The 15,578-nt window shown below is 64.8% G+C and overlaps 2 protein-coding genes across 2 annotated transcripts; both read right to left on the bottom strand.

The window, feature by feature from the left end:
* Positions 1 to 5,322: 5,322 nt before the first annotated feature.
* On the bottom strand, positions 5,323 to 7,922 carry TCF15 (transcription factor 15). The gene is made up of 2 exons (XM_050313798.1): positions 7,370 to 7,922; positions 5,323 to 5,517 (listed from the first exon to the last, which is right to left on the bottom strand). The coding sequence occupies exons 1-2, from the start codon at positions 7,844 to 7,846 to the stop codon at positions 5,443 to 5,445; spliced, it is 552 nt and encodes a 183-aa protein (XP_050169755.1). The 5' UTR covers positions 7,847 to 7,922; the 3' UTR covers positions 5,323 to 5,442.
* Positions 7,923 to 13,730: 5,808 nt separating this feature from the next.
* On the bottom strand, positions 13,731 to 15,522 carry SRXN1 (sulfiredoxin 1). The gene is made up of 3 exons (XM_050314032.1): positions 15,449 to 15,522; positions 15,009 to 15,324; positions 13,731 to 14,831 (listed from the first exon to the last, which is right to left on the bottom strand). Exons 1-3 carry the CDS (start codon positions 15,520 to 15,522, stop codon positions 14,628 to 14,630), a joined length of 594 nt encoding a protein of 197 aa, XP_050169989.1. The 3' UTR covers positions 13,731 to 14,627.
* Positions 15,523 to 15,578: the final 56 nt, after the last annotated feature.

Consider the following 15,578-nt stretch of genomic DNA (forward strand, 5'->3'; position numbering starts at 1 on the left):
GGGCTGGTCGCTGCTGTCCCACCACGTCCAGACTCTGGCTCAGAGCTGTGAGCCAGCCTGGAGGGGAGAGGGTCGTGCTGAGCGGTGTCTGCACCCCACTGACCCCCACAGACACCCCTGTGCCCTTTCATACGGGAGCACAGCCAGGCTTCACCCCATTTCCCCCCCCGGTGTGGGTGTCTCCCCCGTGGGAGGCTGCTGGCCCGAACCTGGCAGCCCCTGGCCCCGGGTCACTCCCATTAGGTAAAGGAGCAGCTCGTCCTGGCGGGGGTATCTCCCTCTCGCGCTTTCCTTGTATTGTACGGGCCTGGGTCATCGAGGAAATCTTACAGGTCCTTCTGCTGCCGAGTGGTCACGGGGGAAGCCCGGCCCCCTTCCCCCCATTGTCAGCGGCCGGGCCGTATCCTCGCTCCGAGCCCCGGCCCCTAAAAATAGCTCTTTGTCAGGCGATTGTTCCGACACCTTCGCGGCGGCATTGACGTGGGGCCGGAGCGGGAGAGCGGTGGGGTAGGTGGAGGGGAAGGGCTGGAGGCCCCCCCTGGGACCGCTCCGAATATTTGCCGCTGATAACGGCCCCTGCTGTGGGGAAATGGGCTCCGAGGCCTTCCCGTGCCGCTGCTGCCAGTGGTCCCGTGCCGCTGCTGCCAGCGGTCACCTCTCCCCCACCTGTCCCAGCCCTCCTGCCAGCCCTGCACCGCACCCACCGTGGGCTCCCCACGCGGGGGATGCCTCTGCCCACAGCACACAACCTTCCCAAGACCCCATTTCAGACCCTGCACCCCCCAAACTGGCCCCCTGGAGTGCCCCTGACCTGCTCACCCCGGTGAGCTCAACCCGCTGCTGGAGGGTGGGAGGGCAGCCAGGACCCCCATGGCATTTCAGAGGGGTTAAGCCCAGCCCTGCAGCGCTGTCCCTGCTCCGGGCACTCACAGGGATCCCTGGCAGTGTAACCCTTCCCCATCCCCACTGAGGGCCCCATCTGCAATGATGATGCCTCTCTGGTGGAGCGTGGACCATGGTGTGGGGCCCTGGGGAGCCAGCACCCCTGCAGGGCTGGTGCTGGGGAGACATCCATCCAGGGGACAGCCCCCTCCCTTGTCACCCCCTGCCAGCCACTGCCAGCTGGAGGTGACTTACCCCCCCTCCCTGGGCCCTCTCCTGCTCAGCCACCCCAGCTGCAGAAATAGGATTTTATTTCCCATGAAGAGGTCTGGATTAAAATAACCTCCTGGCCCAGATCCCTTTTCTAGTGTGGCAGGAGATGTTTGCCTGCAGCTCCTCTGGGCACCCGAGCCGTGACCCTTCGGGCTGGTGTCCCCAGGGTGGGGACGTGCCCGTCCTCTGCCTGGCCCTCAGGGATGTGTCCCTCTCCCAGCTGTGCCCAGCCTCGCTGACTCCTGGGCCACTGGCCCTGCTCAGCTGTTGTCCCCAGGCTGGGCTGAGCCCCCCAGGGGCTGCTGGCTGTGGGGCAGGGCACGAGGCCAGCCCCGCTCTGATTACCCCCAGCACCTTTTCCTTTTTTCTTCCTTAATTTACCGAGTGCTAAATCCAAATATTACAACTTCCCCTCCGCGCCGCTGGTTACGCAGGCGGCCCCGGCCGGGCATTGTCTTATTGTTTGCGGAGGGAAGCTCCAGCGGGAGATTAACCTGGCGTTCACCCCGCGCCACGGCCTCACACCCTGTCCCTGCTGCAGGGCCCGTGTCCCCCGGGACCGCGGCCGGCACGAGGTCCCGGTGGGGCGAGCGGCTCTGAGGGGTCCTGTGCATGGGGGGGACGATGTGGTGGGTGGTGGCAGCACTGCAGCTGTGCCCCCTGCACCACTGGGATGTGCGGGATCTCGGCTGTGCGTCCCTTGGGATGGTGAGGATCTGACAGGTGTCTTGGGGGTCTCAAGCAGACCCTTTGCCCTGTTTCTTCCCCAGGAACCCTGGCAGGGTGCTGGCGGGGTTAGTATGGTCTGAGTCTGCCAGCACTGGGAGGCAGTGACTGCCCAGCACCCCAGCCTGGTGGCCATCACGCTGACCACTGGTCTCCCCATCCCATCCCATCCCATCCCATCCCACCCCACCCCTGCCCATTCCTCCCTCGTCCTTTTCTCCACCCTGCCCTGGGCAGCAGAGCCTTGTCCCCCTGTTCCCCTGTCCCTACTCACTGCCATCTAGACCTTGGGGGTCCCTTCCCAGTCCTTTGGCCCCTGGTCCAATTTGAGGGGTGATCTGTGGCAATGGATCAATCTCTGTGATCAGTGCCACAGGGAGGATTCCCCTGCCAGCAAGTGGCTGAGCTCTGAGGACACATTGGGGTCTTCATCCTGAGCTTGTGCTCTGGGGGAAGCCCAGTGAGGACAAGGCAACCCCAAAGGTGTTGCCGAAGGACAAGGCCTGAGGAAGGCTGGATCCTAGCGCTGGAATCTGTCTTTGTGTCCCCCATTCCTGGCCAGCTCCGCTTCTTCAGCCGTCTCAGGCTCAGGCTCAGGCATGGCTTAACCCCACTGCAGCATCCTGGGGGCGGTGGGTCAGGAGAGCAGCGCTGCCAACTGTCTGCAGGCTCTGCCCAACCCCTCTGCCCTCCATCCTCCCACACCCCATGGTCAGATGGATCCCCTTGGGTCCCTGTACAGCCACGGATCCCTTTCCACCAGCGCTGGTTCCAGGGGCTATCAGGTCCTGGCCCCCCATCACTGGGGGTTGAGCCCCAGCCTGACCCCTTGCATGTGACTCCAACAGCTCCTGCCTGGCCAGACATGGCCTCATCCATCCCATCAGCTCAACAGCTCTCAGCACCCACGGGTGCAGCCCTGCTGCATTCCAGCCTGGCTGGCCAGCCTGCAGAGAGCCTGAAATATTTGGGAGGGGAACGGAGAAGGGAAAGGGAAAAAAAAATAATAAAATAAAAATCTATAAAAAGAAAGTTTAAAAACACAAGTTAAAGAAAAAAATACCAGGAGCGGAGTGCAGCTGCGGTTCTGGTTCCAGTTCCCAGGTGATGTCAGGCCTGGAACCTCTCCAGCCCCGGCCCCTCAGAGACGGTCTTTGTGGGTTCAGCACTGAGTGTTTTTCCTTCCTGAGACTCGGGGACACCTTCCTGTCTCAGAGAAAGCAGCCAAGAGCCTTTCCAAGGGTGTCCGCACGCAGGAAGGGGAGAGGATGGGAGGGGAGCGAGAGGCAGCGCGGTTGGGCTCGGCGTGGGGCTGTGGCAGCTGCGGGTGATCGGTGGCCGTGGTCAGAGCACTCACCCCACACGGGGCAAAGGGGCGCCCGGCTCCCACCAGCCCAGCAGGCTCCAGCGCCTCTGAGTCACCGTTTCCCTCTTGTGGTGCTGGGAGGAGCTGGAATGCACTGGGATCTGCGGGCTTGGCACTGGGACACACTGGGACCCACGGCCTCAGTGCTGGGACACGCTGGGATCCATAGCCCCAGCACTGGGACGTGCTGGAATCCGCAACCCCAGCACTGGGAGTTACTGGGTGCGCAACTCCCGTGCTTGGGCATACTGGGATCCAGGGCTATCAGACTGGAGCTTGCTGGGGCCTTAATCCCTGGCACTGGGTGTACTGGGATCCATGTCCCCAGTACTGGGACGTGCTGGATTCCACAGCCTCAGCACTGGGACCTACTGGGATGCGTGGCCTTTATATTGCAGCTGTTTAGGCCACAGTGCCTGGCACTGGGACATACTGGGTGCACAGCTCCTGTGCTGGGACTCACTGGGACTCATGGTCTTCATACTGGAGCTTGCTGGGGCTCTAGTTGCTGGCACTGGAGCACTGGTGCTCAGCCCTGGGAAACACAACCCACCGGTTGGGACGCACTGGGACCAATGCATTCAGTGCTGGGACCTGCTGTGCCCCCAGCACTGGGACCACCAGCCCTTGCTGGCCCCCTGGGGGGCTCTGGAGCCACCGCTTCACAAGGACGGTCCCCTTTCATGTGCGGGTCGGGCTGTTTGTAGAGCACAGCCCCCCCCGCTGCCCCTGCCCCCCGATAAACCCGGGGGCAGGGATTCTGTGTCCTGGGCTGTTTGGAGAATCTCACGGCTGTTTATTGGGGCCTGGGACACATTAGCCACGCTGAGAACAAACCTCTCCCACCCACCCCGGTCCCTGCCTGGGACCAGCTCTCACAGCTGCGCTGCGCTGTCAGCTCCATAAATCAAACCCGGGGGAGGGAGCCTGGGACAGGCTCACCTCGGTGAGTGGGGGGCCGAGAGGTGCTGTGGGATCCCAGTGGAGTCCCCTGCCCGGGGCAGGCTCCAGCAGGACCCCCAACATGCTTCCCCTGCTCTGTGCTGGCTCCAGGTCCCCAGGGAGATGGGGCAGCTCCGGTTCTTCAGCCCTTGAGGGGAGCCCCCAGCCGCCCCATCCACAGCTGCCTCTGCTCCGCAGGACACGCCGGCCCCTGGGAGCCACCAGCCCCGGCACGGCACCTTTCCCAGGCTCGGCACTGCATGCCGCCCAGCCAGCCCAGCCCCTTCAAGCAGAATCCCATGGGGGGCTCTGGCCTGGGAACCCCCCATGTCCCCACCTGACCCCATGCAGGTGCTGCTGCCTGCAGCCCCTCCACGCACGGCTCTGCGTGGTTGTTGTGGCGGCAGGGGCAGTCGTGGCAGCGGTCACAGACCCGGTGGTGGCAGCAGTTGAAGTGGGGATAGTCATGGTGCTGGTGGCAGTCATGGTGTTGGTGGCAGTGGTGGCAGTCAGGGTGATGGTGACATGGCACAGTTCATGATGCACCAGGCGGAGGGAAAGGCACAAAAGCAGCTCCGCTGACCCTGTCCCACTGCCTGAGCACTGTGGCTGCAGCACAGGGTTGGTGGTGCTGTCCCTGTCCTGTGGCACAGCACTGCCTGTGCCGGGCCTTCCACAGCCTTCACAGGGCCAGAGCTGTCATCAGGGCCTGGGAATGTGGGGTCAACGTGTGCTGTGGGGGTTTCACCCCACATGGATCCCACTGTGGCCAGGAGTGCAACTGTGGGTAGAGCTGTGACGGTCGCACCGGCTCCAGGGGCACAGAGCAGCGGTGGAGCAGGGCCGGGGGTCCAGGGCCATCTTGGGGACCCCCACCTCGCCCCACACCGGGGCAGCAGGCAGGCACGGGCCCATCAGAAAAATAAGGTTTTATTTTCCAAGCGGCTGCACGTGCACAACCAGCGTCCCCAGGGCTGCAACACCGTCCCCCTGGAGCGCCTCCACGCCGGCCACACACGGGCCCCTTCCAGTCCAGCCCCGGGGCGCGGGGACCCCCCTCCCCGGCCCTTCCCCATGCGGGCAGCCTCGGCCACGGGAGCGTCCTCCCACCCCACTGCCAGCTCCAGGGCCGGTGTCGGTGTGGTGCCAGCCTGGGCTCGGCTCCCTCCCTCCCCGCTGCGGTCTCTGGGCTGGTGTGTGCGGGCTCCGGCCGGCTCTGCCGCTGTCTCAGGCGGGTGCTGCCGGACCCCGGCTCATCTCCGCGACACTCGCAGGGGGGTGACCCCTCGCACCTTCAGGCAGTTGCCCCCAAGGTCCCTTCGACCGCCCTGCAGAGAGAGGAGGGAGAGCTGCAGGTACCGTGGGGTGTCCAGGAGTGGGCACACCGCTCCTGTCCACTGTTCACCCCACTGACTCCTCAGTGGGGACCTGCGCTGAGATGGCCAGATCCACAGTCCTAGGGCAGCTCAGTGCTGCCTGGGATGGACAGACAGACAGACGAGACAGATGGGGCTATGCCTGATGAGAGGCTGGGTGGACGACTGAGAGGAGGGTGCTGTGGTGGAGCTCCCTGAGGTGGGTCCTCATGGCCTTGTCACCCTGCAGGACACAGCTCTAATGGCTGTTCAGGACCTGTGGCCAGGGCCAGTGCCACTCCAGGACAGACCCACAGCCCCAGGCAGACCCACAGTCCAGACTGGGATGAGGAGGCTCAGCCCCACCTCCCAGTGCACCAGCACAACTTCAGCCCAGTACTGCCCAGTATAACCCAGCACAGACCTGCATGGCCCAGATTTAGCCCAGAATGTTCCAGTATAATCCATCATGGCTCAGCAGAGCCCAGCACAGCCCAGTTCCAGTCCAGGCCGTTTCCAGCCTTGTACAGCCCAGCATGGCCCAGTACAGCCCATTTCCAGCCCAGCCCATTTCCAGCCCTGTACAGCCCATGTCCAGCCTAGCCCAGCCTGGCCCAGCCCATTTCCAGCCCAGCAGAGCCCATTTCCAGCTCAGCCCTAGAGCTGGGAGGCACAGAGCTGGATCTCAGCCCAGCTCCTGCCATTGTGCCCCAGAGTTCTGGGTGCCAGAGATGATCCCAGGCCCTGGTGCTTCTGTAGCACCCCCTGGGTGTCCAGCACCATGCCCGCCCTCTGGATCCAGCCCTGGGGAGCAGCCCAGGGTCACAGCTCAGTCCTGGCTGGAAGGTCCCAGCTGGTGGCAGCTCTGCCAGGTTGGGTGGGGCCAGAAGACTCCCAGGAGGGCTGGAGAAGCTGCTGAGGGAGCGGCAGGAGCAGGGGAGCAATTAAAGAAAGAGCAGCAGAAACCAAAAAAGGCCCAAGGGCTGGAGTGTGACCTGTGGCTGAGATGCCTGGGGTTACACGTGGGACAGCTTGAGGGTCTGTGGGGACAGTGGCAGGTCCAGCAGCCCCCGCTCACAGCCCTGCCAAGGGATGCACGTGGAACAAGGCAGCTGCCAGGCCCTCAGCCTGCACAGCCCACCCTGGGTCAAGGGCACCCAGGACCCTGGCATGGGCAGGAGGATGGACTCACCATGGGAAAGGTGCTCCCTGAGCCTCAGGGTGCTGGGGGTGCCAGCTGGGCAGGCAGGGCAGGGCAGGGCAGGGCAGGGCAGGGGTGCTGTGCCAGGGCCCAGCTCAGCCCCCCGGCTGTGTGGGAATGTGCTGGTGCTGGTGACAGACCCTGCATGGGGACACTGGGTGGGGAGCTCTGTCTGTCCCCATCACATCAAGGAGCTGCTGAGGGCAGCCCTGCCACAGTGTCGGTGGGCTGGCAGGGCTGGGGATGGAGATGGGAATAGGGACGAGGATGGGGATGGGGCCAGCGTGTGAGCTCTGAGCTTCCCCAAGGACAGCCAATTGCCTCCAGCTCTGGGGTGACTGTTCAACCCTCGAGACCTCCCAGCCCGGCTGGACGTGGGGGAGCAGCCCAGCCCTCTGACGCGAGCTGGAGCTGTGGGCGTGCGGCTACGAGCAGGATTTGGCCGGGAGCAGCCAAAACCTCCGGTGGGAGCTGGAGCCAGAGTCTGCAGTTCTCACTGAGCCATGCCAAGGCTCCTGCCCTGCTCAGCCCAGGCAGGGCCTGCTGCCCTCTGTTCCCTGTGGGGATGTGTTGAGCCTCCTGCCCTGCTCAAGCCAAGGCCCCCCGTCCCAGCGCCCCGCTCACCCCTTTCCGCTGGTTGCTGAGGCAGAAGGTGCAGATGCTGCGGGGCTGTTTGCTGTCCAGGTCGCCCTTGGCGCCGTAGATGGCACTGAAGCAGGGCTGCCCGTCCTCGCAGCCCTCGCCCAGCAGCAGCACGTTGGCCAGGTGGGAGATGTAGCTGGAGGCCAGGCGGAGGGTCTCGATCTTGGACAGCTTCCGATCCACCGGCTCGGTGGGGATGAGGGTCCGCAGGGCGGTGAAGGCCGTGTTGACGCTCTGGGTCCGGTCCCGCTCCCTTGCGTTGGCCGCCTGCCTCTGCTTCACCATCACCATCGGCCCCGGCTTCCGCGGCAGCTTGCGGCGAGCCTCGGCCCCCTCGCAGCAGCCGAACGACTGGTCCGACGTGTCGCTCTCGCTGCGGTTCTCCTCGTCCTCCGAGAGGATGCTGAGGTCGGGGTAGAGCACACGGGCAGCCACGGGGCGCAGCATGGTGAAGGCCATGGCGGGGTGCCCGCCCACGCCCCCGGCCCTGCTGGGGGAACCCCCCGGGCTGCGGGGAGCCTTCCCCCGCCGGCACAGCTGCGACGGCCGGCTCCGGACGCCTTCCCGCTGCCGCTCCGCTGCGGCAGCCGAGCAGGGCTGGGACGACTGTCTGCGGGGGGAATCGGGATTTATACGGCCGGGGAGGGGCTGGCTCTGGAGCCCACCCCCAGCCGGCCCCCCGAGCTCCGGCCAGCGGCCAGTGGCCAGCGGCCAGAGTCCTCGCCCCAGCCCCGAGAGCCAGCGCTGGCTCTGGCCACCGGCCTGGCCCTGCTCTGGCACGCTGGCCTGCCCATGGGCACCTTGACCCCAGGGCCAGACTCTGGGTCATGCCCATGGTGGTACCAAACTGTGGCGGTGCCAGGGCCACCGCCTGGCAAAGTACTCCCTGTGCCACAGCCTTTGGCACCTGTGGAGTGATGCCACACGCAGTGCCAGCTCTCGGGCAGCGTGTCCCCAGCCCCTGCCCAGCTGTCCCCTGCCAGCTCTGGGCCCCATGCAGGGTGGCACTGGGCAAGCACGGTGTGCAGAAGCTGGGATAGGGCAGGTACTTGGGAGCAGGTTCAGGGGATGTTTAACGGAGGGGATGCCAGTGGGGGACATGCTGTTCCCCACACCCAGCCATGCCCCACACCCTGCAGTGCCCCACAGGGACAGGGTCTGTGCCCAGGAGAATGTCCAGGGCAGGCAGGGAGCCCTGCAGGGATGCATCCCTTGCCCCCCTGTTCCCAGGGCCTGGCACCCCACCTGCCCACCATGGGAGGATCCGGGGGGGTTGAGGGGGGTGACATGGAGAGGCTTGGGCAGCACTGCCGGCAGCACTGCCAGGAGCGTTTCCTCCCGCCCGGGAGGAAGGTGTGCACCGGCAGTGGAAACACGGAGTCTTTTCCTGAGAGGGGAGAGATGAGCTGGCAGCAGCAGAAATCACCAGTGTCCTGGGGAGGGCTGGGGATGCCCCCCAGCTTCAGGGTGGTTCCCTGTCATTCCTGGGCACTCAGTACCGCAGATGATGGTCACCCCTGCTCCTCCTCACCAGGGAGGTCCGTGTGGGTCCCATTCTGCCTTCAATCCCCCAGCCCCAAGCCCAGCACACCCTGGAGCAGGCAGGGGGGAAGCCAGCTGGGCCAAGTGGGCAGGAGGCTTCCTGCCTGCCTTCCTCCCCTTCCTCCTCCTCCTACACGATGCTCCAGGCATGGTAGGTCCAGCAGCAAAGACACATGAAGGGCAGGACCTGGCTCCTGGTGGATGGCCCCATGGCTACCAGGGATATGGCCAGAAGACTTGGCAGTGCTGGCTGCAGTCCCCACTGTCTGGTGACCCCACAGCCAGAGGGGAATGCCAGTAGAAATCCTGGAGGCTTGTCAGGGCTGGGACAGTGGCCGCAGAATGAAGCAGGCATGCTGCAAAGCCCACAGCAAGGTGGTCAATGGATGGGGGCTGGAGGCTGTGGGATGGGGTGGCATCACGTCCCACAATACCCCGTGGCCAAAACCCCGTGGCTGTGGGACTGGAGCTCATGGTGGGGCTCCTGGTGGCTGGGCTCCCCACGGGGCTCTCCCAGTGGTGCCAGGGCTTGTGGCTGCTGGACCACGGCAGTGGCAGATGTGCTGCCTGGTAGTGGCACCACATCACTGCCTCCTGTCCCACTGGCTGTGAGCAAACGGCCCCTCTGCCCCCCGCGGGGCACAGGCAGCCCCCGGCTGGCGGGACCCCCCTGCCCTGTTTTCCTTCACCATTTGTCTGCCTGTGCAGAGCCTGTAAATCACACGGTGGGGGGAGCAGAGAGTTGGGCTGGGGGTCCTGCTGGGGGCATGCAGGGCTGCACCAGGGACCGGGGGTCCCACTGGGGTTGGGGACATACAGGGCTGTGCTGAGGGCCAGGGAACTTGCTGGGACTGGGGTCGTGGAGGGTGTGCTCTGTGTCCACACTGACACCTCTCACGATGCCTGAAGGACCCTGACTCTCTTCTGTAGCCCCTGCCCAAGCGCAGAGCCCTGCAAAAGAGCATGTGCAGGCAGTGCCAGGGGCAGAAGTGGGGATGGGCAAGCCCCTGGCATGACAGGCACAGAGCAGGCAGGGAGCAGGCAGGTGCCTGCGCAGAGAGGGGAACCTCCACTCTGCCCCCCTCTGACCCCCACATCCCGCTGGGCTGTGCCTGGGGGGCCACAGCCGCCCCCGGCCCTGACAGGAGGCAAGACGGATGGCAGGGGCTGTGTACTCAGCTGCACGCCCCACACATGGCCACCAGCTGACAGGGACAGGCTGGGGGGGTGGGGAGTCACCCAGTCCCTGCTCCCAGCCGACCTGCCCCGGGGCTTTTCTGGGGGGCACAACCTTTCTGTGGGGCTGTGCTGGGGTCCAGGGACAAGGTGGGGCACAGGTAGGAAAGGAGCAGCAGGCACTGGAGGTGGCTCAGTGAAGGGCAGGGGCAGCACAGGCGTGTATGTGCGTGGGCGAGCGGCTGCACACATCTGTGCATCCAGGCGTGTGTGGGCACACGTGCGTGATGTGTGTAATCGTGTGTGCCTGTGCATGGACACACATGACCGTGAGGGTGAGTGCCTGTGTTTGCACAGCGTCACATGTGTCTGTACGTGTGCGTGAGGGGGAGTGTGCAGGAGACACCGAGTGCCACCGCCTCCTGCTGCAGTGATCTCCCCAGGCTGGCACTCGCGTGTGACCACCGCCTCACCAGGCCCTGCACACAGGGGGACGGACAGACAGACAGGAGGAGCCATCAGCCCTGGCTGAGAGACCAACAGGAGCCACGGGAAGCAGGGAATGCTGCCTGCTCCCTGCCTGCCCAGCTGCCTGCGAACACAGCAGGGAGGACGCACGGCAGCAGCCGTGTTTTCCTGTGCTGCCTGGCAGGCGTGTGGTACAGGACGTGCATCCCCATGCCTGGACCCCCTTGGCCCCCCCAGCGCTGCAGCTCTGACTCAGCTGGGCAGCACGAGGCTCAGCCGGGGCTGCGGAATCGCAAACCTTCCGCCGGCTTGAGCGGGTGCCAGGACACGGCAGGGTTTGGCATCGCAGCTCTCCTGGCTGATCCAGCCGAACAAGCTGACCCCTGGGCAGAGGGCAGCACTGGGCTTGCACAGAACCCTGCGTGGGACACGTGGCACGGAGGGGACATGGCCCGAGCATGGGGTTGCAACCCTGACCCCAGTCTAATCAGGCCCTCCCAGGCTGGGGGTCATCATGGATTTGGGGTACTGGGCACCCCAAGGGCTGGGTCCCGCCTCCACTGGTGGGGAAATGCCCCCTGCCCCCACTCCAGGGAGTGTTTATCTTTGAGGTGATACTTAAGTGTAAGAAAATAAACAGGGAGCAGATGGGCCAGAGGCCAGGGCTGCCCCCAGCCCTGTGGGGCCACTCTGGCCCTGCTGGGAAAACACCACGGCCGGCGAGGCAAATGGATTACAGACCTGCGGCACTGCTGGAACATGTGGCCACCAGGACATGGGGCCTGACCCTGCTGAGCCCCAGAGAAGCAGTTCTGGACTGACCTGTCCAACCCCGCCCCATCCCACCATATCACATACATCCCATCTCACCCCACCCTGTCCAATCATGTCCTATCCTACTGCATTGCATGCCATCCATCCCATCATATCCATCCCCATCCCAGCCCTTCCCACTGAGTCCCCCAAGGGCACTGTCTGGCCCCACTTTCCCATAGCCTCTGATCAGCCCCTGGTGCTGGGGGATGTCCAGGACTGGCTCCTCTGCCTGTGGCTCCCCAGTTTTGGGGTTCTCAGGCCAGTGAGGCCACAGACTCAGGAGCTGCCCCATCCCAGAGCCCTGCCCTGTCCAGCTGAGCACATGCACCCTCTGAGTCCAGGTACCTCCCATCCAATGCTGAGCTCAGCAGGGCTGGGATGTCCAGGGGAGCCTATCCCTGCTCCCTAACACTGGGACACCAGGGCTGGCAAACCTGGGAACCCCTGGAGCCCCCCTGGGTGGAGAGGAGCAGTCGGAGTCTCATGGGGATGGGCCTTGTGAAACCATTGGAGGAGCAGGAGTGTTTTGCTATTTTCCAGCATCGGGGCTGTGTCAGGGTGACCCGGTGGGTTCCCAGGCAGTGTGGGAAGCACCAAGCCCCCTCCACCCGCCCCAGGGCTGTACCTGCAGGTCAGGGCTGCCGGTCTGGAAAGCATTACACGCCTGTCGTGCGGGGAAGTCTGTCCCAGTTCCGGAGCCGGGACCCCCCCCACCCGTCCTGGGCTGGGGGGAGCCCACAAAGCGCCTTTGTTCCTGCCCTGGAACGAATGGATTGGAAGCAGCCGGATCGGCTGTCAGCCGGCGACACCGGAGACCTCGCGGGTCAGGCAGAGGGAAGGCGGACAGGTGGAGGACGGATGGATGGAGGCAACGCAGGGATCGTGGGCTCTGGCAAGACCCACTCCCATGCCAACCAGGGGGTTGTGGCACCATCAGCCCCAGCTGTGCACCAGCTCCCGCTGCCCACACTGTGCCAGGACCAGGGATGCACCAGTCAGGCCTGGAGATGCTCACACAGCACCTTGGACACAGTGCCTGGACGTGGTTCCCAGCCCGTGCCAGCAAGCCCTTGGAGCAGAGTCACAAGGCACCTTGGTGCTGGCACAGACCCCTGGCACTGTTTGCAGGGGGTGGGGAGAGGGAAGACCAGATCCTGCAGTGGGCCTCCCAGGTGGAAGAAGCCCCTGTGGGGTGCAGGGAGAGGACTTGCAGGATCTGGGTAGCCTTGGTTTGTTTCCACTTGTGGAGTCCCAGCTCTGCTGAGCTGTCTCTCATCCGAGGGAAGAGGGGCACAAACCTGTGGGAGAGGGGTGAGCAGAGTCCACATGAGACGCCCAGCATTGGGGGCACACAGGACCGGGGCAAATACCGGTCCCTGCCATTGAACACCCATTTGGGGCACCTTGGAGATGTCCCCACTGCCACAGGAGCTGCAGCAGGAGCTGCTGCCTCCTCCCCTCACCCCCTGCTCTCTAACAAGAGGAAACTTTTTAGCACGCCACAATTCTTCGGAGAAATTTATGGCCCATCAGGGAGCCGTGGGCCAGGGCTGCTCTCTGTGAGTGCTTGCAGGGCTTCCTCCCGGCGCACAGCCACTTTGATGTGGCACATGCAGCTCTGCCGTGCCGGAGTCTCCCTCCGGTCCCTTCCCTCGTCCAGCACCCCCAGCCCACCCTGCTCTTCCTCCCCAGTGGATCCTGCGGAAACGCAGAGGCAGCGGTGAAGTGTGCCCTGTTTAATGCCAGCACTGCCAGCTCCTGCCACGCACACCACGCTGCAGAGCTGCTGCCTGAGGGCCATGCCCTCCATCCAAACCCTCTCCCAGCCCATTTCTGCCCTGGGAGGACAGGATCTTTCCAGAGAGGAGCGTGACTGAGGAGGCAGAAGTGTCCGGCTGCGGTTCCTGTCCCAGTCCTGCTGCTGACTCATGGTGTGGTGGGTGAGTCAGTAGCCTTTCCCCTCTCTGGATGGAGGCTCCCGACTTGGAGGGATGCTGAGATGCCCAGGGGATGCTTGGGGCGGTTTTTGCAGCCTGTACACGGGGTGACTATGTGGTGCTTGCAGACATGACAGCATCCCAGCACGGCGGGACCACATGTGCTCCCCCCGCCGGGCCAGAGCTGACTCTGAATTCAGCTGCATGGCAGGGCAGTCTGGCAGAGCACTGTCCCTGCACAGAATTCATCCCCTCGCAGAACATCCATTCCCTTGCAGATCATCTGTCCATGTGCCCACAGCCACTGCTCTTGCTGGTGCCATCATGCTGTGCCATGCTGTGCCGTGCTCCATCACTGCATCCCTGCTCCCAATCCCATGACACCCCAGCACCAGGCCTGGGAGTTGTGGGGCTTTGATCACCTTTATTCCAGGTGCAGCAGCAGATGTCACCACCCCAGGGGTGTCCCCCATGGACAGGGGGACCACGGAATGTGTCCAGATTTGGAGCAGACTTTTCTGGGACAGGCCCAGGGTTCCCCCCCGATCCGAGCACAGGGTGTGCCCAGAGATCGCTGTGGGAGGGCTGGGGACTGTCCTTGCCCGGTTCAGCTGTGCCTCCTCCCGGTACCTCTGTGTCTTGATTGGGCTGTGTCCCGCTTTGCTTCTACGCCTTCCCTGTCCGTCTGTAATCCCTTCCTGGTACATCTGTGCCTCGGACGGGCTGTGACCTGTCCCAGTTCCAGTGTGCCCTGCTTCAGTCCGTCCCGGTTGAGTCGTGCCCCGGTTAAGCCCCTCCTGTCCCGGTTCAGCCATTCCCGGTTGAGCCATGCCCCGGTTCCTCCCGTTCCATCACCGTTCAGCTATTCCCGGTTGAGCCGTGGCCCGGTTCAGCCCACCCCAACCAGTTCAGCCCGTCCTGGTTCATCCCGTCCCGTCCCGTCGCGGTCCCCGCGGTCCCTCGTGGCGGCGGAGCGCGGCACAATGGCACAATATCGCCACCTGCCGGCCCCGCCCCGCCCCGGACACCTCCCGGTACCGGCGGGACCCTGACCCCATCCCGGCTGGAGAGACTCCAGGGACGCCCCTCAGGGTTGGAGGACCCTGAGCCCACCCCGGCTGGAGGAACCCCGGGGGCACTCCAGCGTTGGAGGACACTGATCCTATCCCTGTTGGAGGGACCCTGGGGACCCCCCTAGGGCTGGGGGACCCTGACCCCATCTTCACATGGGGCTCACGGGGCCCGCGGGTGGGAACCAACGGGGACAGTGGGGGCTGCAGGTGCATCCTCGGGGTGCTGGGCTAGCGCAGGTGGGGCGTGGAGGAGCCCAGGTAGGTGCGGAGGTCACTGAGGGTGGAGGGGATGATCTTGGCGGGGATGGTCTCCCTCTGGAGTGCCTGGTGGGCGGCGAAGCGGTGGCAGCCCCCAAAGGAGTAGAAGTAGTCACCGCCCTCGCTGCCTTTGACCCAGAGCACGTCAATGGGGGGCACCCGCTCGGGATCTTCCTGGGAAGGGAGAGAGACATCCAAGAGCAACACACTCCAGCACCCCCAAATCCCCCGGGCAGGCCCCAACCTGCCTGTGCTGGGGCTCAGGTGCTGTGAGCTTCCCCAGCAGTGTCCCCCGGGTGGCACGGTAGGTGCAGAGGGGCTGCCCGGGCACCCCGGGGGGGCTGCACTCACCTGCAGGGTCTCCACCAGGCTCTGCACTTTCCCCGGATCCAGCTCTGGCGGGATGGGCCGGATGAGGACGCGCATGGGCACGTTGTGTACGGTCGAGATGTGCTGTGTGTGAATGCTCCGGTCATCAGGCTCGGCCATGGCTGTGGCTGCCGGCCGGCCTTGGCCTTCCTCCTTCCTGCCCAGCCGAGCCCTCTGCTCTGCCCCGAGCAGTGCAGCGCCCAGCCGGGCCGCTCTGCTTCCTCCTGGCCCAGCCATCGTCATCGTCACCGCCTCCGCCCCGCTGTTTTGCAGAGTCACAGTGAAGGGGCAGGACTGGCTGCCGGGACGGGTGCCAGAGCCAGCTGGCCCGCTGCCTGCTCCTGCGAGCCTGCAGTCAGGGCTGCCCTCACCTCCTCGGCCCCACGGGACACCCCTCGGCACGTGGCAGCTGAGCCCCCCACCAGCTGTGCTGGGGGTCCCTGTCCTGCCCCCCAACATGAAAGATGCCCGGGGGTCTCTTCTCCCAGCTGGCCATGCCGGTGCACTAAGGATTATTCTGCAGCGTCTCCTCTGGGAGCTGGGATGTGCCCC

The sequence above is a fragment of the Myiozetetes cayanensis genome, unplaced genomic scaffold, assembly GCF_022539395.1.
Source record: "Myiozetetes cayanensis isolate MyiCay16 unplaced genomic scaffold, myiCay2020 scf19, whole genome shotgun sequence".
Taxonomy (NCBI): Eukaryota; Metazoa; Chordata; class Aves; order Passeriformes; family Tyrannidae; genus Myiozetetes; species Myiozetetes cayanensis.

What these genes read in the sequence shown, in the direction of transcription:
- TCF15 (XM_050313798.1), bottom strand. Translation starts at nt 7,846, where the DNA reads ATGGCCTTCACCATGCTGCGCCCCGTGGCTGCCCGTGTGCTCTACCCC. An exon ending in TCAGCAACCAGCGGAAAGGG is followed by an intron (nt 5,518 to 7,369) that starts GTGAGCGGGGCG and finishes CTCTCTCTGCAG; the next exon opens with GGCGGTCGAAGGGACCTTGG.
- SRXN1 (XM_050314032.1), bottom strand. Translation starts at nt 15,522, where the DNA reads ATGGCCAGCTGGGAGAAGAGACCCCCGGGCATCTTTCATGTTGGGGGG. An exon ending in AGGGACCCCCAGCACAGCTG is followed by an intron (nt 15,325 to 15,448) that starts GTGGGGGGCTCA and finishes CCGTCCCGGCAG; the next exon opens with CCAGTCCTGCCCCTTCACTG. An exon ending in GCCTGGTGGAGACCCTGCAG is followed by an intron (nt 14,832 to 15,008) that starts GTGAGTGCAGCC and finishes CTCCCTTCCCAG; the next exon opens with GAAGATCCCGAGCGGGTGCC.